The 24,400-nt window shown below is 41.6% G+C and overlaps 1 protein-coding gene across 2 annotated transcripts in view; it reads right to left on the bottom strand.

Moving 5' to 3' along the window:
- The window catches only part of ATF6 (activating transcription factor 6), a 71,087-nt gene that overhangs the window by 40,170 nt on the left and 6,517 nt on the right, over window positions 1–24,400 (bottom strand). The window contains exons 8-14 of one of the 2 annotated variants that reach the window (XM_072343133.1): window positions 19,593–19,778; window positions 19,398–19,489; window positions 8,395–8,538; window positions 6,789–6,908; window positions 5,344–5,446; window positions 4,919–4,983; window positions 1,133–1,247 (exon numbers count right to left, since the gene is read on the bottom strand). In XM_072343133.1, coding sequence (XP_072199234.1) covers window positions 1,133–1,247; window positions 4,919–4,983; window positions 5,344–5,446; window positions 6,789–6,908; window positions 8,395–8,538; window positions 19,398–19,489; window positions 19,593–19,778 — 825 coding nt within the window. The remainder of the gene's footprint in view (window positions 1–1,132; window positions 1,248–4,918; window positions 4,984–5,343; window positions 5,447–6,788; window positions 6,909–8,394; window positions 8,539–19,397; window positions 19,490–19,592; window positions 19,779–24,400) is intronic. The other variant, XM_072343134.1, reaches the window with a different exon arrangement.

The following is a 24,400-nucleotide window of genomic DNA, read 5'->3' as shown; positions in this document are numbered from 1 at the left end:
CAGCAAGAGGACCTAGGATGCCACTGAAGCATGGGACATCCGCAGTCCCATAGCAAGCAGTTCAAAAAGGCAAGCAAAACTCAAAAGATGACACAAAACAGATGGTGATACTTTCTGAACACTCCATATGAATAGAGGGTTGAAACACATCCACACGAGATGTGTTGGGCTGAGGGTCCTGTACTTTGCACCCTGCAGAAGCAACTCCTTAAATGCTGTAGTAAGATACCTGTTCACACCATCCTGAAGCACTTACCAGGACTGACTGCCACAATACAATGAGGTACACATGCACAACTGAATGCCTTTAAGCACAGCTCTGTGCCTCCATACTGACACACATGCTAAAAGCTCTTAACACGCTTACAATACACACAAAAAGGTTCTGCCTCTTTAGAGCTTCCCGAGCATGGCCACGCACAGACTCTCTCTCCAAACTGTCACTGTGTTCCTCAATCTCCTCCCTGCCTGCATAATCCATAATAGAAGCACTGCACATCTGGAAAAATGAGCAGGCACAGGAAGAGCGATGAATTCTCCACTGGAATTCTTGCAGAGCAGCAGGAATCACATACTGGCCTTGAAGGATTTTATGACTGTGTTGAAAAAATTATTCAACCTCAAGGCTCAGTACTCCTATTGCAACTATGATGAATGTGAACAACTTGCTTACTTAAGGTATGAATTCTGCCAGTCAATATTAACCTTTCAATAAAGGTGTCTAACAATTAGTCCCATTAGAAACTCACCCATAATACACCGAGTTCACCTACCGCTTACCTGATAAAATCACATTGCTGTTTTCCCTTAAAAACTGCAAAGAAGAATGACATTTCTTTGCAGACAGCCTCTCACCCCCAGACACTCCTACCTCAATCCTGCTTCCACTGTCCCTGCATTTCTCATACATTCCCATGCTGTATTGCCCTTGCATTGCAATGTTTTCTGCAAAACACTCTTACTGTGACAGGCATATTTGAGAAGACCACAATCCGGCCATTTTAGTGTGAACCATCACTTATGAAGAAGCAAGTTTAGCATCAAGTTTGACTACATCTCTTGTCACAAGACACACAGTGTAACAGTGAGGGAGTCATATAAAAGACCAGCAATGAACAACTGCTTCACTTACTCTGCGAAACGACACCACATAGAATGTATCTTCCTTTCTGTGAATAGCTTCAAAGAAGTCTTGATAGCTCCTTGGAGAGGCGTAATACACTTGCAGCTCATTCCCTGAGTTCCTGCTGAAAAAAAGAAGGGAAGAAAGTAATTATTTTAGACACAAGAAAGTTAACTTAAGTAAGAAAATGGCTTTAAAACACCTGTGTTCCAAAAAACAACACCTCTTTACCCACTGAAGGAGCATGAAGCGTATTAGATACAGAGATCTACTGAAGTGTAGGAGTGTCAAGTTAAACACAAACAGAACTTTTCATGTGACAATCTCATCTTCTCCCTCATCCACCTTCTCTCTATTTCTGGTCAGCTCAAAGACTTGCTCTTCATTTTCAGTTTAGACAGTGGGTAAAAAGAAGACATTCACAGCATTCATGTAATCCTGGCTTATCTTTTCCTCAATTCTCATCTTAAATATCCCAGGAAAGGAAAAAATACAGTAAGGAAAATACACTGTTAAAAGCATTCTGTGTGAAAACACTAGCAAGTCATGAAATCCACTGTTTATCTTGGAAAGGTGAGAAATTCCCAGCACATTTTGTTATCATCCTGCTCCCATTCAAAAATACCACATTTAATCAAATTGGAAAGCTGTACTTAGACAAACCATTAGCTGGATCTCCAACCAGTCATTTTAATTCTTTCCCACTTTAATAGCATACTATCTGTTTGCAGTATTTGTGGCAAAAACACTGATGAGACTATTCCTCCCCAAGCCATCTGGTGCTGACCCAGATTCTGAGCTATGGTGGCTGATATAGATTATTTTGGTATGTTTCTAAATTATACATAACTACGCCCCTCAGACAAGGCTCAAATCTATCATCAAGTGATTTTCTTGAGCAGTAGTAATAGCAGGCCATCATTCTCTCCGTTCCTACTGCTCATCTGGCCCTGTTAAGATAGGAGCGCAGCTGCCAAACCAGGCTTCTCTTATGAGATGGGGAGGTGAAAATCCAGGGGATCAAGAGTAGACAGCTCTATTCTGTACACCCTCATTAGCAAAACTACGCAAGTGAAGAATCAGATCACATCCTTCACACACAGGAAACAAAGACCCAAGCTAATTTGAGCTTGATTGCTCATTCGTAAAAGCACGCAGGCCCATGGGAATACCCCTGAGATTCAGCATTGAAGTTCTACTGCAGTAGAAGATGTAACACCCACGTGTTGCTCCGTAAAACACATCCTGAAAACTGAAATAGGTCCCACAGTTCCGTTTTCTCGCCCACGCTACAGAAGATCCAGCTAGATCTGGAAAACAGCCTTTTATAACTTGAAATCCAGCCACGGGATGGAACAACAAAGTAGATGGAAACCAATGGGCCTTCAGCAAGGTAAAGGAGTTCCATGTCTATCACTAGTTCAGAACTGCAGGTATTACCAGCAGATTACTGGCATTATACCGTGCTGACCTTCGTGCATTTAAGGGTAGCCACCACAGACTGCTTCATGAAAGGACAGGAGAAATTCAGGACTTGAAACAGGCTCAAAACTACTTGTTTCTTAGTGTAAGGGAAACTGCTGATCACAGCCTGAAGCTCTGGGTAACCACCTGAGGCAAGCAAAGAGTCAGTTGCAGGAGCACAGGTGAAGGTAATTCAGCTGTGCTCCTGGAAGGGCTGGAGCTTGACCAGACCCCATTTATGGGCTGACCACCACTAGGGCAGCATCTCTTTCTGGAGATTGCTCCTTTGTAGAGTTTTTGTGGTGAGCTTCAACACTGGTGAGCATCCATCTCAACTGAAAGCCTCAGCACTGGTGAGTCTTTTTTTAGATACCCTCTGGCTATTTGCTCTATAATTCCAACTATACACTTGTATTATCCCAACTATACACTTAGTAACAGAATATCACAGGAAATACTGTGTATTAAACTTCATCTCCAAACAGTGATGCTGAATCTGGCTGTTTATTTCAGGATAAATGAATCTTTCTCACTTTTGAAGTTAGAAGGATGCTTTCTTCCGCATTACAGTGCACAAGTATATGGCAAGAGTGCTTGTTTTAAGGAGTGAAGCTGTGGACACTGTGCTTTAAGCATCAAGAACCACAGTTTTATAGGTCACCAGCAGGGGTGATCTACAAGGCAATGGTCACTATTTTTCTAATCACAAAACAAATACTGAATGAAAGTCTTGAGAGTAGAATATAAATAAAGGCATTTCATTCATTAATAAAAGCTTCAGAGCCATTTATATGTACTTAAGTTACGTATCAGGAAACTTGTAAAGGAGATTGAGACAGTCTCTTCAGACAGTGATGCACAGTGAAGGGATAAGAGTCAATAGCCACAAATTACTACAGGAAATATTCCAAGTGGCTACAGGGGAAAAATATCTCACACTGACAGTGGTTTAGCACTGGGACAAGTGCCTACACAGCTGGTGGCATCTCTGCTTCAGGAGATATTCAGAGCTCAGCTGGACACTGCTCTGAACCACTTGATTTTACTTTGAAGTTAAATTTACTTGGAGTAGGAGGTTGGACTGGATCTCTCCAGAGATCCCTTAATAACTTAAATTATTCTGCTACTCTGTGATTTCACAGAGCATGTAGTAACTGATGTCTTTGGGAGAAACTGGAGGTCTTTTCTATGCTCTCAGCTGTTCCAGGACAGTCACAGCATGTAACTGCTGTGACTCACTCAATGGTCTCCTTCATTTAAACATCAATCCTCCAGTTAAAAAAAAGACAACACAAAAAGCAACTCACTTAATTCTGAGCACAGTACAATATTCCATGCTGAGCTGCATTACGTCAGACTGCTTTTAATTATACCGCTACATTTCTTTCAAGAGTAATGCAGGTATATATATTAAACTACCCTATGCTATAAGGACAAACTTGTTGGTTCAGGTTTTCAGTTAAAATGGATGTCCTTCATCTGTCCATGGAACTATAAAAGTGGGTTTTTTGTTTATTGACTTAATTAGTCAAGACAAATCAGAATTTGGCAGCACGGTTTCCACAACACCTCCCTACAGCTCACTGCTTTTCTCCAGGATGATTTTACTTTCAAAGCTGCAATGAAAATGGCAAGGGCTGCAGCTGCCTCACTTTCAGTGGCAACACCTCAGGTATTTCTCTCCATAAAGTCTACTTTATACTCCATTTTCCTTACTCTTCCTTGCCACTTCAAAGCAGAGATCCTTTTAAGCACTGTCACAGAGAATACAGGAAAGAGAATTTTTGTTTCCCTTAAGCTTTTCTCTCCATTTTTTCCCAATCCTCCAGCAAAAAGACAGGACATATGCAGGTAAAGGCGAAGAAGAGTCAAGAAACTCCAAATTAGCATGTTCTAATTATCAGCAAGGAAAACCAGGAGATGAAGTAAAACTATATATGTAAGATATAATGACACTTCATCCAAATAATGTATTCGGTGCTAACTACAGTGCTCTTACTCTTAAAGACAGTGAAACTGTTGTCTTATTGGACTGCTGATGCTTAGAAACTTTCTTATAAAATGCTTCTGTCCCTGCTTTTTTTTAATCTTCCCTTGCAGATTCAAATCTGTCTAGAAAGAGACCCTGTAGATTGAAGTAAAGACATCATTAAGATTCATTGGTAGAAAGACCCAGGAAAAGCAAAGCTCTGATACCAGATTCCTTTAAGCAAAGTTTGAATTACAAGCAGCAGCAACTGCTGAGGTACAGAAATTAGGCCAATAAATGTAGCTAGCATCTCACTCAATTATTAAGTAGAAAGCAACTACAAACAAGTTGTTTTGCCTTACCTGAGGCTTGTGTCTGTGTAAGGCATGGTCATCAGTTGGGAATGCACCTTCTCACTAACAGAGCTCTGAAAAAAGGGGGAAAAGAAGATGACACCAATGGAAAACAGTAAACATTTTCTTGGTTTGGCACTACATAAAACATGATGCACAGCTGTAGCAGAGGGAATGTCTAAGGAGGTAGAGTGACCTTGAACAACACATGGATATTTTTTCCACTGGTGAGAATAACTGAAATGGCGAGCAGCAACCAAGCTTGAGACAAAGCAAAAGGCAAGTGTTTTAACATGGCCAATCTGATCAGAAACAAATAATAGAGGTTGATACCATGCAAAGTAGGTACATGGTGTGAAGAATCTACAGATTTTGTAGAGATGTGCATATTCATTCTGTTGTGATACTGAGTCATGAGTAAAAATCCTGCCTACCTGCATAACCCTTGCTTTCTGATGCTGGTTATTGGACTTCCTTCTAGACCTTGTTCTTTCCACTTCATGTCTATGAACCCATCCTCGAAGTTCATGATTCAGCCTGGAAACAAAGCAAGCAAAAAATAAAAAAGCAACAGCATGAACAGATATTTTAAACAACAGTGGCAGAACTTCTTAATTATAGAGAACGCTTAAAAGACACAGCAGTTTAGTACTCTTCTGCCTTACTATCTCTTAACATCGGAATAAGCAAATTTAACTGAAAGACTCAATTTATGAGGGAATTCATAATAGAATACAGTGGTTCAGATGGAGTGAACCTATGAAGACTATGGAGTCCAACTGCCTAAGTATCCATAAAGCACTGGAATTATGGATGTTTTAACACAGCAGATGCGGTATTTTCTTCTGCCCAATGAACAGTAATTCTTGTTGCCAGCAGGAGCAGAGAGGTGATTGTCCCCCTGTACTCAGCACTGGTGAGGCTGCACCTCAAGTACTGTGTCCAGTTTTGGGCCCCTCATGGCAAGAAAGACATTGAGGCCCTGGAACGTGTTCAGAGGAGGGCAACAAAGCTGGTGAGAGGGGTCTGGAGCACAGACCATATGAGGAGAGGCTGAAGGAGTTGACAATGTTCAGCCTGGAATTAGGAAGTATTACTTCTTAGAAAGGGTGGTCAGGTACTGGAATGGACCCTGGGGGTGTTCAAGGAATGACTGGATGTTGTGTTGAGGGACATGGTTTAGTGGGAGCTATTGGTAATAGGTGAACGGTTGGACTGGATGATCTTTTAGGTCTTTTCCAACCCTGGTGATTCTATGAAATTACTGGAAAGACTACTGAAATTTAAAATCAAAAGACTCTCAGATCAAGATTAAAGATTGGTTAAGAAAGCTAAAATATCACTAATAAATTTAAGGAAGTAAGGACAAAGCACAATGGAATTAAATTTAGAGAAATTACATTTTCTCTTTAGAAATAAAATGGAGCTAAGCATCTCCTAACAATAAATAAAGCAGATCTGCAATGACAAGTTAAGTTTGCTTGTATCAGAGGCTGAAGGGTAGGAGACCATCTTTTACATATATCTGACAGATGTGCTTTTCAGTTGGCTGTGATTTCCATATTGTGAATGCTTCCGCATATGAAATTTTTCTGAAGTCATTAAAAACCTCCAGGAAACCAGCAAACTGTTGTTCAGTTATTGCTAAGTGACCATTGAGAACATTGAGTGAAAATCATTGCTAAAAGCATCAGAAGATTAAAAAGATCAGAGTGGATCTCCTGTCTCCATGGTAGTAGACATTGGACAGTGCAAACACCTGCAGACGCATTGCTCACAGACTGGATGAATACTGTGAATGGATAACAGCATTACCCAAAGCCATTTATCCACTCACCTGAATGGTAGCTTAAATGCTCCAAAAAAGTCATGGGCTCACCTTTGTGACTCCGTCCGGTTGATCAGGGGCTGACAGGGTGGTGGTGGAGGTGAAATATACAACAGTGGTTCTTCTGATACTATCATCAATGCTTTGTTGTCAGACACAGAATTATCATATCTGGGGAAAAGAAAGATACCAAGAAACCCTTAGAAGTTTTCCATGGAACTTTGAGCAAACACAGGGATGAGAAAATGACCACTGGTAAACCAAAGGTAAAACAAAGGCTATGGCTGTTCCTATAAAACCTTTAAAATTGGTGAACACAGTGGTCTTAGTCAACTCCCCAGAAGAGAGATGAGCATTAGCAGTTCCAAAATCTCTTCCCTTGCAGGCCAGATACTGAAAAGGATTGCAGCCCATAAAATATTCATCATAAGATGCAAACTGTGAGATCTTAGCAGAGGCAACTTTCTCTTTCGTTCCAGAGCTATGAAGGATTTGCCACTGGAATACAGGAATATCATTAGCCATTTAAACCATACAGATAGAAAGAGTACAAACTATATGACAATGTAGAAACCAGAAACTATATTAAAGCCAAGCAGAGAGGACTGTTTTCCCAAACATCTCCAACAGCTTCCAGCAGCTGGCTTAGCTTTGAGAAAATGTGAAAAAGAACATGGATTTCAATGCAAAAATCCTTAGAACTTTCAGTAACAAAACAAAGAATAACATTCCTTCCCCCTCATTATCTGTTTTACTTCACTGATTTAACTATTTATCACCAAATACCCATAACATCCTGCCTTGAGAGGGTATAGGTATAACAGCCTTAGTCATCATGAATTTGACAGACACGTAGCTCCTACAAGATGAAAAATATCAGTTGTAAGACCTTATGAAAGACTTACTCACATCCTGCTCCCTTACCTTTTTTTCCCCATCTGCTTCTCCTGCTTACCGTATCTAAAAGTGATAAAGGAGAATATGCAGCAAAGAGCTCACTGCTTGCAAAAAAACAGGGTTAAAGAAGAGGAGGAGGTACACATGCACCAGCACAGCCTCCTAGGAGAACTGCTTACAACCATGTCACATAAGTCATGGTCTGAAACGTGCCACACAGGACACAAAGCCCTCACCATGGCTACAGCGTTAAAGTGTTTGTGATTTATTGTCGTCTTTCTGCATGGCAGTACTAAAGCCTTCTGCACATCTGTGCCTGGCTTTGTTCAACCAGCCAAAATACTCTACTGAAAGGGACAATCTGATAGGATAGATCCTATAAGTGGAAAACATGAGCTGGATTAGCCAGCCTTCAGTCTGGAGACAATTATATGTTCACTTATGCATTGAGTGCTAGAGATTGAGGAACTTTAAAGCAACTATATAATTAAATAATGGTAAGCATAAGGTTGGACTCAGATTTTTTTAAGAAGTACTGTACTAGTTAAGTTCAGAGAACTCTCAGCCATTAATTTCCCTGATTTTCTCTCAAGTAACTAAGAAATTAAGCACTACAGCTTGAACAGGAATAAAAGATACTAAGACGTATCTTAACCACGCAAGCCAAAATAAAGATCATGGCAAAAAAAATCAAACAGAAGAGCTAAAGAAGCATCATTGATCTCTGCCACCTACAACACATGAAAAGTCTTCATCTCACCTGTTAATCTTCTCAGAAATGATGTCAATGGGTATTTTGTGAGCTGGGCTGGGCTCCTTGCTAGCTGAGAACTCCAGGAGATTTCTGGTCCGGTGGTTGGAACTCACGGTGGAATCAACTCCATTGGGATCTTTTTCAAATATACTGGAAAACACAACAGACGTATCCCTTATATACAAAGGATCTGCAAGTCTATCACTCTGAGCACCAGTAGAGAAAACAAGTCTGTTCCCTTTTTCAGTTTTACTTGTTTGAAGGGTTTTGATCATAGAACGGCTCGGGTTGGAAGGGACTTCAAAGATCATCAAGCTCCAACCCCCCTCCTACAGGCTCTGGTTCTCTTGTCTTAAACTTCACCTAAAGAAATTGAAATGAACCTGTAACCTAGATCTGCAGGCATAAGAAAATTGCCTATATACAAATAAAGTACTCCACACTTCCACTTTCATCAGCCTCAAAGTCAATTTACATAGTTTATACAAGTACAATATGTAAAGAAAATACAGCTCCCAAATCCTGTGCAGCTGCTGGCTTGGAATATTATGCCAGATGTTCAGCAAAGCTGTACATGAAGCTCAATTCTACGTGGATTTACAGACAACTGCAGGGTTGACAATGCAGTGGCAGTGGGGCATGGTCCCATGTACCCTGCCTATCTGGTCTACATTGCACTGATTGCAGCATCTTCTCCTGGAGCCTGCTCAGGCAGCCACACAGCATAAGAACGCCCAGAGGCAAAGCAGGACAGAACTTAAAACGTGAGCTGGAAAAACAAGACAACTGTTACACGAGACTGATGATATCCTCATTCAGAAAGGCTATTTATGAGTGAGAGATCCTGTAAGCACAAAAGCACTACTTCAATTTGTCCTTCCCAGAGGCTAGCTTTACTCTTCTGCAAACACGGCTGCTTCCTGAAACACACATCAAAATGAAGCCCTAACCCTCTTGGCCGACAACAGCAGAACACTGCCAGCAGCAACACAGCAAAAATGCATGAGGGACCCCAGTATGCCGATTAGGACCTTGCCAGGCATGTTGATCACTACTTACAGAGTACATTTTGATTCATGCCCCATCCCTCCTGTGTAGCAGAGCATAAACCCTACAGGGGAAGGTCTTATTTTCCTGTTTTTTACATGGCATCAAACTGCAACAGGCAATGAATGCAAAAAGTAATAACAAAGAAAAACAAAAACTAGCAAGGACAGGAGGTTAAGTAGTCCCCAGCCAAGCAGGAGGTTTGCAGACCTAGCTCCTAGCCCTCCCTCTCTTTTGCCAACGTGCTTGTGGTCCTGTAAACAGCAACCCAAGTCTCCTCGTGAGTATTTGTGTCACGTTTGGCAAAGCTGTGGAAGGCAGGGCAATCCAGATACATGCTGATGTTGCTTGGACTGCCTCAGGTTTCTAGGCAGCAGCACAGAACCTAGGCAGCAGAAACCTTTAAGCTGTTTTCACGGAAGGGACAGTGAGCAGGAGAGTACTTATAGACAGCTTCCTTATTGTACATGCACACTAGCATCCAGAAGTCTCATTGCTTCTAATGCATAGAATGGAAAGCTGGATGGCTTGTTCATAGCCTTGTGCATTCTCCAATGTCAGGCTACCCAATTTCACAGAACCAATCCCCATGACCTACTCAATTTTATGAGACCGTGTTCCTTCACTTTCAATGAAGCACTAGTTCAGCTGGTAGCAACTAGAGACAGAATCAGATCTCAAAATTAAGGCTGACACCTAAAGGGATGCCATGAATTCCTGCTGGAAACCTTTTATCTGTGAAGTGGTTTGGGGCCCCTACTCTAACTAATTTTGAGCCCTGACAGATACAGGTTGACAGAATTTTAGTAATGAAACCAAAAACATCCATCACAGAAGCTCTGAAAGTTTCAGCAGTCTCTTGCAACCTGTTTCTCTACAGCTCCAAGTGAATGAGATGACCGCTGTTGGTAAACTTGCTGGGTATGGCATTTCACACTGTCCTACTTCTCTTCCTTCCTGTTTAAACTGACACTTCAAACCAGAGAAACTTGCCATGTAATTCCTCAGTTCAAGCTTGTTAACAACCAAATCAGAAGACTTGTACCAAATCTGCATTTTTTTTTCCAAGATGGTTCTTTCTTCTTCCTTGCAAGACAGTTCTGCAATGCTAATTCTTATTGTTACAGGTTTCAGCTAGTGGAGGTGACAAGTCTAAGGTGAAACATCACACATAACACACATTCCAGATGCTCAACAGAACTAGAGAAATCCAAACCAAGTCCACCAAGGAAATAGATACACACCTCTCTGCAATTATACATAATCTTCACTTTTTCCCTTGTTTAGCTACTTTATCTCAACAGCCACTCAAAGCCACACACACCCCTAACTTCATTGTCAGTTTTAATCTAGGGAAAGACACTGTAAGCTTTGCCTCAAAATTTCATCTTTGTTAAGTGTGGGATGTTTCAACATGAAAGATGGTTTCTTCAGCAGCAAGAAATAAAGGAGAAGAACAGAAAAATCTCTTAATGTCCTTACGGGCAAAAAGCATGGCCCCAGTTCTGAGAACATACACACACACACAACTTGAGGGTAAAATATGATATTATTTATATTATTATTCTTCTCTTCTTTTGAAGCAAAGCTTTAAGCTACATTTGCCTCTCTTATCCCTTTTGTTATTTGTATGATGATGACCAAAAGCACCTTTCACAAAATCTGAAATATAAAGCACCCTTCCTTGCTTCTTTAGACTGTGCTAATGACCCAATACCAAAAGAAACATCATTTTATGTAAGAACCTCTCATTGCAACATGAAATACTGCCTGTCTTCCATTTCTGACTTATCTAGGGAGTCCTGTTAGATCTCCCCATTAGAATAGAAGATTCTGTAGTTCTACTGTGTAGTGTCTCCTCCTTCCTTCCTCCCACAAAGGTCCACTTGCAGAGCTTGCTTGTAAACAGGGCTCCATCTTCAGGTAACAGACAGGAGTGGACATGCAGGTAACAGTCAACATCCTACTCTGACTTTTCATTCCCAAAGACTTGCCAAGTAGGTACGTGAGGGTATGACATCAGAAATAACCTTCCTTTGATTAGGGTGAGAAAAACAACATTAATGACCAAAGAGCACTTCAGCAGCTAGGATGAAAGATGGATCTCTCTCATAGTGGCACACCTGGAAATACCTGCCCACCTTCAGCATACTGAGCTTTGCACATGCTACAGAGAACAGCAGCAAAACAAGCTGGAAAAAAAAGGGCCTGCAGACCACATCCCCACCATGGGTGAAGATGAAGTCAGTGTTGAGTACCTATGAATATGCCATAGAGAAGAGAAACAACAAAAAAAAGGGAAGGTAGACAATCCCCCCTTTGGAACAGAAAAAAAAAGCTTATTAAAAAATAGCATTTTCAGCTAAAAATGTTTCAGTATGACACAGGAGAAGCAAGAAAATTCTTTTTCATTCTGTTGGCCCTCAGGATGAAAACCTGGAAACAAAAGAGCATACCAACATATCTGCTGTGAGAAAGTTCTACTACTTGGAGGAAATGAGTAGCTGTCCCAGCTTAGAAGTCAAGAAAGCTTAAGGTTGAGAGGTGGCTTTATTGGAGATGACCAGCTGGAGGCTGGAAAATGGACCACTTTCTGTTTGGCCATGCTTACACACCCTGAGTGCTTATCAAATCTTTGCAGCCTGCATATGAACATTCCAGATACGTTGGGCATTAAAGGGTTTTCACACAGCTACACACACTCTGTCCAAGCTGGCTGAGCTATCGTTTTATTTAAAATGCAAAATCAGATCCAAGGAAAAAAAAAGTAATAAGAATGACCCACTAAGTACACCTCATGCAGATGTGTGCTCAGAAGTGTAGATAAATTTGATCATAGGAGGGAAAGAAAAGCAACCCTCCTGTCACGGTTTCTCCACGAAGCCAATAGCACCTGATATTTTAGCTGTATTTTTACTTCTTTGGTTTGAATGTCAGTTTGATAAATGTAAAAGCAAGCCTTGCCAAGAGCCTGAACTAAATTTCAGTTCTAATTCTGGCTGAACAAACCTTGTGCACTTCAAGTTTTGAATACTGACATTTCAGTTCTACAGCAATTTCTAGACAAAAGCCAACAGTGATATCATAACAAAGAGTTTTCTGGGGACAGAACTGTCTCTAAATATGAGCTGGGATTTTTCCCAACAGGGTAAAGGTGATAATGCTAGGAGACTCTGAAGACGACATCTTCTCCATGACTGGTTCCAGACAAGGCTGTAACAACACCAAATGTTATCTGGAGAGTATTCCCACTTTCCACTGTCAGCACGGGCACCACTTATCTGCTTGGGCGCTCCAAGAAAACAGCAAGGCACTACGCTCTGCTCCAGAGCTCCCCTCTGCAAGTGGGGTGGTGAGGGGAGCCCAGCTCTCTCTTCTGCAGAGAAGGATAAGGAAAGCCATTGGAACTGGAGGGGCAGCGTCTGAGTGCTTTTGGGTTTTGCTTTCTTTAAAAAGCAATTCAACATTCATCAAGGGTGAAACCTCTGCAAACTTCACTCCCAGCCCCAGCAGATGAACTGCTGGAAAAAAGAGGAAAGCATCAGTGAGTGTCTGACATTGTGTGCAGGCTTTGCGACTGCACCAGCAGGACAAGGTAAACAGGGAGCACAGCCAGCCCAAGGCACTGCTCTGCCAGGATGAACATGTGGCTGTGATCAGCAGGAGGAGGAGAAAGGAATCACTTCCTGCAGTTGTAGTCTGTAAGAAAATCCAGAGCATTCAATTTTATTCAAGCTATCAACATATTCAGAGAGACTCTGAGAGGTATGGGACAAAACATTACGTCTAAATTTCCCAGCTTGTCCTTTTCTGCTTTATTTTTCTCACTCCTGAAGGAGAAATTCCAACACCAGAGCAAAGGTGTACCACAGAAGTTTTTGAGTTTGGGGCCATCTCCAACTCAAATGAACACTCAGCTCAACACTGAAACTTGCACTTCCATTGTCACAAATAACAAAGATGGTTTCTCTCCTTAAGGGTATTAAAGCCATAAACGACTTCCTGGACTTCTGCTGTGTCTCTTAAAACACTTGAGGGGCTCCATATTCTTTTAGAAGCATTCTTCATTGTGTGTAAAGAAGCCCAGGACTGGATGAACAGGGAGTGAGAAACTCAATCTGTTGTACAGACCATGACTTGTGGTTTTCTGTTCTTGGCCATCTCTTAGATGCTTCAGTGGTCAGCACAAGTTCAGAGATCACAGCCCAGCCTGAAGCTGACAGAAATCACAGGGCATGGGTACAAGACTTAATGCTCCTTTCCCACCTCCACTTGCTGACCCGGCACCACCAGCACAGTGGGAAGACAGCACTCACCATGCAGGACACCTGGCTGAAATGCCCCTCCACTAATCTAAAAGTGATCGTTTCAAGTAATCTGCTCAACTTAGAGCTGAGATGGAGTAAGGAATGAGCAGCACACACCTTTGGGGAGACCTGTTAGGACAGCAGAAGCAAACGTTCTCTTGCAGTTACAAGCCACTGCCTTTCATTTATGGCAGGTGACAGACACATGGCTTTAGTCTGCTCTGAGTGGACATTTGGGGTGTTACAAAGCATACCATAATGTGGAGCTTGAGTGCTATGGCAGCACGGGGGTATGAAGCAGATCGCAGCAAGAACCTCAGCCCAGGACTGGCTTCTTTGGGAGGAATTTGCATGGCTAAACCTGAAACATGCAGCTGTACCATTATACGTGGTGTAGTGGTAACAAGACTAACTCCTTTGCCCACACAGCTCGCGGTTTAAGGGAACTACCAAAATGCTTTCTGCCTTTCCACTATCCCATCACTGAGGTATGCAGCGGCTCCCCAGGCTCCTGCTCGCTGTAAGACGGCTCTGTTTCTTTAATCAGGGAGCCCCAGTGCTAAGACTCAAACAATAGCAACTGTGCACAAAACCACCACTGAATGCACGAAACCTCTGAGTAATCCTGCTCTCCCACGCATTAACTTCAGATAGCTCAGCTAAAGTAAAGGCTCTGCCACGCAGACACCAACACAAGTATGATGGATGGTACTTCCAGCAGCCCCCAGACTGTGCACTCTGAAAGCTCAGAGGCTACACCACTACCAACCAAAACCCTGCAGGCTAGGCAGGACACCATCCCAATGGGCAAAGATTTATGCTTTGCTTGCCTCATGATTACAAAGAGCAGGATGGGATAGCATGCAGCCCAACTACCCTTGGGTGGTTTCCTCATTGTTAGTAGATGATGATTAACCTTACTACTTCTGTTTTCTCCCTAACGCTTGTGCTGCCAGAACAAGAACGAGACACACCCTTAAGACTTTCAAGAATTGAAAACTACTGATTCTCCATGCTGCAGACTGCAACAGCAGCAGGCAAATCCCATTTCCCAGCCACCCAGGCTGTGCCTTTATTTGCAGGTTGCTCAGTGGTTCGGGACTATAAATAGATTTATTCAATTTCCAGGATAGTTCTGGAAAGCAGAGGAAAACCCATCAGGACGCTTCGGGGAGGAGTTGCATCAAAACCTCTAAGAAAGGCCAGCAATTCTAGTGCAGCTGCTATAGGTCAACAGGACACAAGAGATTTTGAAGCAGAAGCTTTACTTAGCTGCATCAATCACCACCTCGGTCATCTTCCATCCCAAACACAGCTTAAGAATTTTTGGTTACATCATCAAGTTTGTTTTCCTGTTTGAAAGGGATTCCAGCCATGCAGAGATGACTGACTTGTAAGCAAAAGAATAAACCCACATCACCTTGGTTCCAGCCTCTTCATAGATCTGCCCTTCTTCTTTCCAACTTTGTCTTTTTCTTTCTTTTCTGCCCACTAAATATCTGTAGTAGCGGTTAAGACATTCTGGCTGTCTGGATATCCTTATAAACATTCTAAACCTGTTGTTTGATGATCACCATGCAAATCCAAGCAGATCCAAGCAGACTGATTGGTGTGAAAGAAAAAGCATCTAGCTGAATGTGAAAGCACAGTCAAAACAAGCAATGCTAGGGCCACAAGCAAGCAAGGCTTACAGGCATTGCTGCCTCAAGAAGCAGAAATGCAGTGAATTCATCTTCTGTGACCATTCTCCCTTTGCTACTTTTTTGTTCCTATGACAAAGAAAGAAGGCCAGCAGTTTGCTGCCTCTATCAGAAGGGCTACAACTCGGATTCAAAAGAGTGCACACAATAATTTATATTCAAATGGGAACAGAGAAGAAAAAATAAAACAGTTCCTAAAATAAATATGTGGATTCTTTAGACTAGCACATGTGTTTGGTTTCTATTTGTTTCAGCATTGTTTTAACACATTCTCAGATCTGGTTCATACCCTGGCATGCTCTAACAGTAATATGGAAATCACCAGTCTGGGAAATCTTTAGATTTCCTATGGTGAGCAATAGAAAAAGCACAGCTAATCAGATGCTGCTAAATGCCAGAAGTCAGCGCTCTCTCAGGGTACAAAGCCAGCTGAGAACCTGACAATGCTGACCAACACATGCTCTTGCAGAAGGCAAGCACAAGGGCAGATACCTGCCTCCAGCTGCCGTGCTTCCTGCTCCAGCTGCATGCCAAAGCCTGTGCTCTCACTGCCTTTTGTGCAAACACTGCGGGCTGCCAATTTCTGCCTTGCACCTCATGGTATGTAAGGCTGAGGCAAAAGGGTGACCTCTCTAAGGAATGAAATCAAAGTGCACCCTTCTCCCTTCATGCACCTCACCAATCATTCTGAAGTAATAATAAAAGGAAATTTTTAATATATGTTACATCCAAATATAAATAATTTCCAAAGATTAGAGAATAAGTTTGTTGACACACAAATGAGACATTCCTGTGCACCTTTCATCTCGTATAAAGCAAACATTGAAACTTTTACTAATAGAATTCCCACTAAATTACTTCTAATAACTCAAAGTTTCAGATTTTGTACTAATATTTAATATAAACAATCTTAGAATAGCTTAGTAATACTGTGCAATATAGTGCAGAGTTACAGTTAACTCTGTAAGACCCACTTCCATAACCAGAAAGTATTAATTTCTCATTCTCACTGCATTTAGATTACATTCTTTATCAGAGATAACATGGTGCCATTTCCAAGAGCAAAAAAATGCTTCTTTGTCACTGGTTGTGAGAACTAGACTAGACTCTCCTTCCAACATTCTCAAGCAGTATTTTGGGGCTGATGCACTGGTTTCCCTGCCAGACTTTCTGCACCACTCTCTCATTCACCAGTTCAACACTACAGATTACCTACACACATAACATACTTGTCAGCAGGCAGCATTCTCCTTCAGCAGAGTAATCTTATGTGCTAAATTCCTTTGCCAAAGGCTGCCACATACTGGACTGCTTCCCATAATCAGCTTCAGAGTCCTCCATGGAGCATCTCAGACATCTCATCATTAACAAACAGCCAACAAGTGGCCGTGCACCCTGCAGGAAGGAAGGACTACCTGGGGTTCCTCTGCTAGCCCTCTGGAAGCCAAGAATGGTCTGCAGGGCTGACCAGGGGCACTTCCCCGGCTTCTCTAATTTGACAGAAATAGACAGCTAAGTAGAAAACCTATATCTGTTCCTTTGTTCTACCTCCAGCCTTCAAAGAACCCCATCACTTCCGATTACGAAACTGCAAAGTATCTTACAATAAAGCCAACTAAGACAATCACAAAATCTGCAGCAGAGTTTAGGGGGTGAAATTCCCACATTTCTGCTTTGTTCAGATGTCACTCTCTCTTTGCAATGGTTCGCTGGTTTTAAATAAAACAATATTCACTGCTAATATGTTTGAACCAAAACATTTTGTGCCTGAATGCTGTTGTGCCTCCATACAGGTTTGCAGACAATTTCCGACACAGAGGAAACAGCAAGCATCTCACAAAGCTTCAAATCAGATTCATCTCCAGTTGAATAGTGCACAGAAATTACATACTCTGCAGCTAGCTAACTTGAGGAAACAAAGTTCTTTTGCTGAACTATAAGCTAGCACAGATGTTAAGATAAAAAACAACACACGTATTGGAAACTGCTCCCTTGTTACAGACTGAGCACAACAGCAATCACAATTACCCACTCGTGGTGCTACAAGTCAGTAACACCCCTACAAAGGTAAGAAAATGTACTTGGGAGGAGTGAGATCTGAAGCAGTGGTTTATACATCCCACATTTTGAGCTTTCCAAAGGATACCGCACAATCCATGTTCACATCACCTTGATACAGCCAAGTATTTTAACTGCAGTGTGATTGCTTAATCATACTGCTAGGGAATAAAAAAGAAAATGAAGATAGCTGTAACTCCTTTCTAGTATGCAGTTACATTTCTCTTCATTGTCTAAATCCAATTCTGATTCAGACCACACATTCAGTCTCAGCAGTTACACTGGCACACACAGCTCTAACACTGGCCAGGAGCAACCAGACATTTGGGAATTTCTTCTCGCTCTATCTAATTCACAAAATATCCAATAGGTCAAAAAAATCAACCTTGTCACGTTTCTGAAGTTACCAGTCGTTACAAAAATAATTAGCACAAACTGACCTTTCAGTCTGCCCTGACAGCAGTTCCTTGCTATCAATCTCAGTGCTCACTCCTTGGAGCAGAGAAGCTGACACATGAACTTCAGAGCACTGCAATAAGACTTCCCACTCTCATCTTCTGTTCCGTTTCCAAGTCTCTCACAACTAACAAAAGCTTCCAGTACTCCATCTTGTCACGGGTAATGGAGATGCAACTAAAATTGCTGGCTTCAGGAAGATCTCTGGTTCTTTTATATCTCATCAAGATTAGTGTTTCTTGAATGAGCAGTAATGCTTACAAATGCAGGTGGGATACAAAAAGCAGTCACGTAGTATCAGGAAGCTGATTTTTCTGCTTAATAGTGAAAAAATCCCAAGATTGACGTGGGCTTTAAGGAATCTACTGAAATATCCTCCCCTTTTGAACAAGTGATCAGATTCAAATAAAAGACCTTTACGTTCCAAAGTCAGGTCAACTACAGAGAAAAGCAATAAACTGTTCCTCTGCTACACTGTTCCTCTGCTACACTGTTCCTCTGCTACACTGTTCCTCTGCTACACTGTTCCTCTGCTACACTGTTCCTCTGCTACACTGTTCCAGTTCAAAAGAGAGTCAACCAACCCAACACACTTCCCATCTTAAAAATAACAGTTAACTTGCTAAAGAATACATCCCTCAGAACCTCAGCCAACCTGGAGACAAGGCAGTAACAGCTTGGTAGCATCTCACTTCAGCAGACATTGGAGCTAGAAAAGCTCAAAATGTGATTTACATATTTATGAGTGTAGCTGTTCTCTAATGGCAGGTATGCATAAATAAGAGGAAATAAATCTGCATGGTTTGAAATTTCACAACAAAATACCTAAGACAAAAGAACAACAACAAAAGGATTATAAGAGGGAAAGAAATAGCCTTGAAGACTATTAAAAGCTGCTGGAGGGAAAGAAAGGAGAACAACATTGTTTCCAGACCCAAAACACAAGAATATTAAGGTAACATCTTAGCTTTTCACACCTCATGGACAGCACTACAAAGCACTGGAATGAACAGAGGGATTTCCAGCACTGGGTGCTAGAAGCAGCTTGAATTATTAGCATTGAGATGAGCATAGGAACAAATAAACAAATGAGCTCCTAAAGCTCGCAACTCTAAAAGGATTCTCAGTACAGGTCTGTAATCTTTTCAGGTATAAACAGAGCAAAATGCTGTACACTGCACTGGTTAACAAATCACCAAGCTCAAGAGAAATGAGAAGTACAAGACTCAGGTCTTGTTGCTGAGAAAGACTCCAAAAGAAGACAGATGAGTCTGACCCTAGGCATGAGAAGCATAAGGGACAGAAGACAGGCTTTGAGCTCAAGGCTTTACAATACAACGCTGCCTACACTTAAAATTCAAACACAGTAAAATCACTCCTAACTACAATCAGGAGCAAATGCATCAGGAATATGGCAAAGAGGAAAACCCAGGCAGCTTACCTGAGTGGACCGTAATTCAACATGATAAAAGCCAGTATCACCATCACACATAAGGTTCTTCTCTTGGGAGATGATACTTTGAGCTTCTGGTTCTAGAGAGGAAAAAACAGAAGCCACACAAAGGTATGTCAGAAGTGAAACGAACCAAATTATGCTTTCTTCATTACAAGTCAAGCCTTCATTGCAGCCTCTTACCTCTAATACCACTTCATCCAGCTGCCTCTTCAATGTGCTATTTTCTTTCTTGAGCTTTTCATTCTCCAATAAGGCAGCCTCCAGCCTGGCCTCCAGTCCTAGCATGTATTCTTTCTTTTTCTTCCGTGACTGAAAGGCTGACTCCCGGTTTTTGATCATGCGCTGCTGTCTTCTCAACACGTTGATCTGGAGAGGCAATTCAGAGTCCGGTTAATAGCATGCAATTACAAGTGCCTCTACTTAACACACAATTACTGCTCCTCTACTTTGTCCAAAGCCTTGCATCCCCCATTCTGCCTCAAATCAGCCAGCATATTCAGCACAGAGGTTATCATGGTACATCTCCAAGAGTTGCAGCTCATGGGTGATTAAACCAAACGGGTCCTGCACCATCTCTGTTCTCTGATGCATTCTCAACCTTGGCAGAGGACACAAGAAGGATATTCAAGCAGCAGTCTGATTTAATCAATCAAAACAATGTAAATACATATCTAAAAGTTTGCAAGGCAGCAAGTCAACATCTTCACTTCACCATGTAATATACATAGGCAACAATCAGCTCTTTTCCCAAGTCCTACTTTTTTGGTTTCTCCTGAATAGAAGCCATTTCCATAATGGTAGCACTTGTTTCTGCACTTTTTCCAGCTCTGTTATACAGCTTTTGGATACTGTAACTGATCTCAGACTGCATATTCTATGTGCATCAAGCACATACATGGCATGTTTCTGTGAGCGTCTTACATTAACATTTTCATTTATATTACAAGTGTGGTTTTGATTCAAATTTCCTGATCACTCCTCTTCATATGCTTGATTTCACTCAGCAGAGTCCAACAGCACACAAACTGGATTCCTTCTAGATGATGCCAGATCAGCAGATACACTCCAGGAGAGCACAGAGCACACTCCAAATACTAGCAGGCATTCAGACTGTGAGATCAGACAGGGACAGTTCAAAGGCACTCCTCCCCATGTCCCAGCAGCCTTGGTGACTCCGCTGCCTTTCCAAAGCAGAGCAATCTATCTTCAATTACTACTTAGTCATTTTGTGGTTTGCACAGAGTGGGACAACCCAGACTGAAGGCATTTTGCTGCTGACAAAGAGACAATGATGATTGATATGGCAGAGCTACACAAAACAACTTGAAACTCCAAGCTCAAAGGCTACTCCACAAGTTTCCTTTTCCACACAGATCAGCAATGGCAACTGTGTTTTTTGTTTTATTAAAACCAGAAAAATTCCATCGCATTGTTAAGCCACAACAGGATGTGATTTAATTATATTTACGCTGAGAGACAACCGAATAGTGTATCTTACACGGACCTGAGTATCCTCCAGTAGCCTCCAGCACATACCCCAGAGTAACATTTATGTTAGAGCACGAAAGCTTAAGAAAACAGATGAGATCTACTGTAGAAGCACAGGGAAACTAAATAAATTAGTCATAGAACAGTAGCATTAAATAGATCAGATAGTTAAGGTTTAGCTGCCTAAAGAACTTTAAATCACAGCTTTTGAACTCTGTACATACTGGCATGTGGACAATATGTTGCTGTAGAGCTTTGATGTCTACAAGGAAAACTGGCTACAGGGTGTCATCCTTCTTCATGATACCGGGGTCTGGTGACAGAGACTAAGAATACACATTACAGTGCATTAATATTTTGGGCTGTCTCCATGCTGATCTAATTGCTTTCTGTAAAGACTGTTCATTACACGTCTAGTTTGCTGCCATCAAAAGCCTGCAAAAGTCAAGCTGCTTGTACTTAGTCCAGCTTTTAGAAGAGACTGGAAAAGGAACGGATTTTAGCATGTTCTCAACAGCACCAAGCTTTGTGATGAATTTTGTAACACTGCAATACTTAATGTAAGCAAACATCTGCACACAAATAAAAGCTTTTTTTAGGGAAAAAAATGATAAATTAAAGATTTAGGCTAGGAATGGACTGAAATATATAATGTGTACCAGTCTGGAGCCAGGATCACTTCAAGTATCCAGAGATGAAAAAACAAGGCATGAGTTCATATAACAACTTTGGCTTCTCTGAGTCGTACGATACAACAAACAAGTACAGTTACTTCCCTCTCTTCTTTAAAAAGAGGTTTTGCATCCTGAAGTTTAACAAAGAGGACCAATTGTTGGTTGCAGACTTGCTTAAAATTAGTAGCAGCACAGTGTTTGTACACTGATGGCATGTTAAAAGGTACCTCTATTGCAGCTTCCGTCCTCACCTGCTACATTTCAGGTGGTGTTTATCTCTACTGCCTTCCTTTTATCAGTGCTCTCCAAACACCATCATGAGCAGCAGCTCTGTCTTGTATGATCCAAGGCCCATGTGCAATAACTGAATGTCACTCAACGACACATTAATCTTACTTAGACTCGAGCTTCCATAAATAAACAACTATTTGTGTCCCTGAGTCATTTTATTTTAGCAGACAATCCCTAAAATACTTCAAGCTCCTTGGCCAACCTTCCAATACTTGCCTGGCTTTTCATAGGGAGTAAACCCTAACTGCATGCTTGTTCCTACCTAACTCTGATGCAGGAAGTGGAAAGAGCTGTGTGAGTGAAATAACAGCAGCGCTTAAGGTTGGAAGCAGTACAGCACCAGGCACTACACAGCTGGCTTGGCACCAAGACAAACATGGTGAATGCTGAGCATTTTGATAACCAAAAGGAAGAGAGGGAATCGGTTCATAACGACAGACAGCTTCAACAGAATTACTTTGCAGAACATGGCTGAAAGGTAGCAAACATCTCTGCTAACTTAACAATTTCTGGTTCTCAGAGGACACAAACTGTAAATGGAAAGCAACAGCATTAAAACCAACCATTAATCGGTGATGAAATTCTTACTTCCCAGCTCTAAAAATTACACCATCACATCAAATAAAACCCCCACAGATGTTGTAAATACAGAGAAGGGAAAGGTTCATTGCAAAACCCTGTTTTAAGCTGTAGTGTCCAGATTCAGAACTTCAGAGTCCTTACTAAAAGTCATGCACTTTTTACAAATAAACTCTGCTACCTCGAAATAGGATTGCAAAGAAAACTCAGCTTGAGCAAGATGTAACCTCCATTTGGACGCAAGCTGTGTGGCACAGGATTATATATTCCTACCAGAAGAAAGCACACAGGTCACTGGGTAAAAGTTAATTTAACAACAGAAATTAACAGCCCTCCCCAGGGCTTTGGGTACACACACTGGGGATATTAACGTAGAGCTGAAAGCCTAAACCATCTCAGTTTTACACTAGTTGGCTTCTTACCTCTTATCACATATTAAAGTTACTCAATGCGCAGCACAGAAAATGGGATTCTTCAACAGAAATACATCCAGAAGCACATCTTGTACAGAAATACATTTTTTATTAGCAATTAGGAATTAGAAGTGAATTCTTTCTCACTAGAGTGGAAACATAAGAAGGGTCTATAAGGACACAGCTGAACCGGACCTCCCTTGCACACCTACTGCTTGTATCCTCACACCATGTAACTGCAATGGAAACAGCAATCTGTTTTTTAAAGAGCTTCTTTCCTCCAGCTGGCAGAGTGTCTTGCAGAGGCAGCACGACTTTTGTCCCATTTCGTAGTGAAAAGTCCTCCACCAGTTTCCTAGTGAAGAATGACTGCAATGAAAGCCTTCCACTCCTCTGCAGCTGGCAAGCTGCCTAGACAAGTGCCCACCAGGACGAGCACCACTCAGGGCCCTCACAAGCACAGATTACTACCAAGCGATCTTAACCTGATCCACTTGAAGGGTTGAGTGTTAAGCTCACAGCTTATCCCTCTTAAACCCAAAAAGAAAGTTCTGCAGTGTTTCTTCTTAGCCTGCAACATCTGCTTAGATTAGCAAACAAAAACATGTGTTAGAGAGCTCATATGACAGCTACATCTGTGCAGTTCCGAATGCCACATATGGTGTCTACAGCAGTTGCAAGATGTTTCTTTTTTAACTCCATTGATGCTGCCTGTATCCTGGAACATTTGTTCTTCTTCAAAGTGCTGTTGCACAATATGTACCAAAGAGCAGCTGCAGCTGTTTTTTTTCATGCTTTGGTAAATGTAGGTAAGATGTCCAGTATTTAGGCTGACATCAAGTCTTAAAATTGCCTTCTTAGAACTTCCTTAGGTGGAAATACCCACACAACCATTGTTTTAAAAAACAACCAGCCATTACCCAGGCTATTTGACTATGGACTGCCACAGACATAGATATGAAGTGTAACAGCAATTAGGAGCTTTTGTCGATTAAACCTCATATTAACACAGTGGCAAAGTGCCACACTCATTCTGATTACAGGGAGCCACAATCTAATGAGTGCTGACAGAGTACTTCAGCTTGGCTTTTTATATCTAGCTATTATTATTTAATAATGTCCCCTAACTGACCTCCTCCTGCCTTTTAGAACTTAACAATTAAGTTTCCATTGCAGTGTGGCTCCTGAATTATTTGCAGCAAGTAATTTATTTTTTTTAATTAAAACAACGCAGCTCAGACAAGAACATAAAAAGCAAAGAAAATTTACCATCAGGTGTGACCCGCAATTTCGAGCTGCCAGGAACCTGTACAAAAATTCCCTTTCAAAGAAGGCACGTGCCTCTGAGAATCAGTGTCCTGCACTGGAACTACCGGTGGCCAAGGTGGCACGCCAGGCAAAACAAATGGGACACAGTTACGTAGAAGAAAATGATGCAAGTGTGCAAGAGGAACCTCAAACAAACCGCACGATGAAAAGGTGCTGCAACCCAGATCACCACTTTGTTAAGTGAAGCTGTAACAATGGCTCTGCTAAAATTTAT

The sequence above is a fragment of the Excalfactoria chinensis genome, chromosome 8 (assembly GCF_039878825.1).
Source record: "Excalfactoria chinensis isolate bCotChi1 chromosome 8, bCotChi1.hap2, whole genome shotgun sequence".
Taxonomy (NCBI): Eukaryota; Metazoa; Chordata; class Aves; order Galliformes; family Phasianidae; genus Excalfactoria; species Excalfactoria chinensis.
This window is presented reverse-complemented; position numbering and strand designations above follow the sequence as displayed.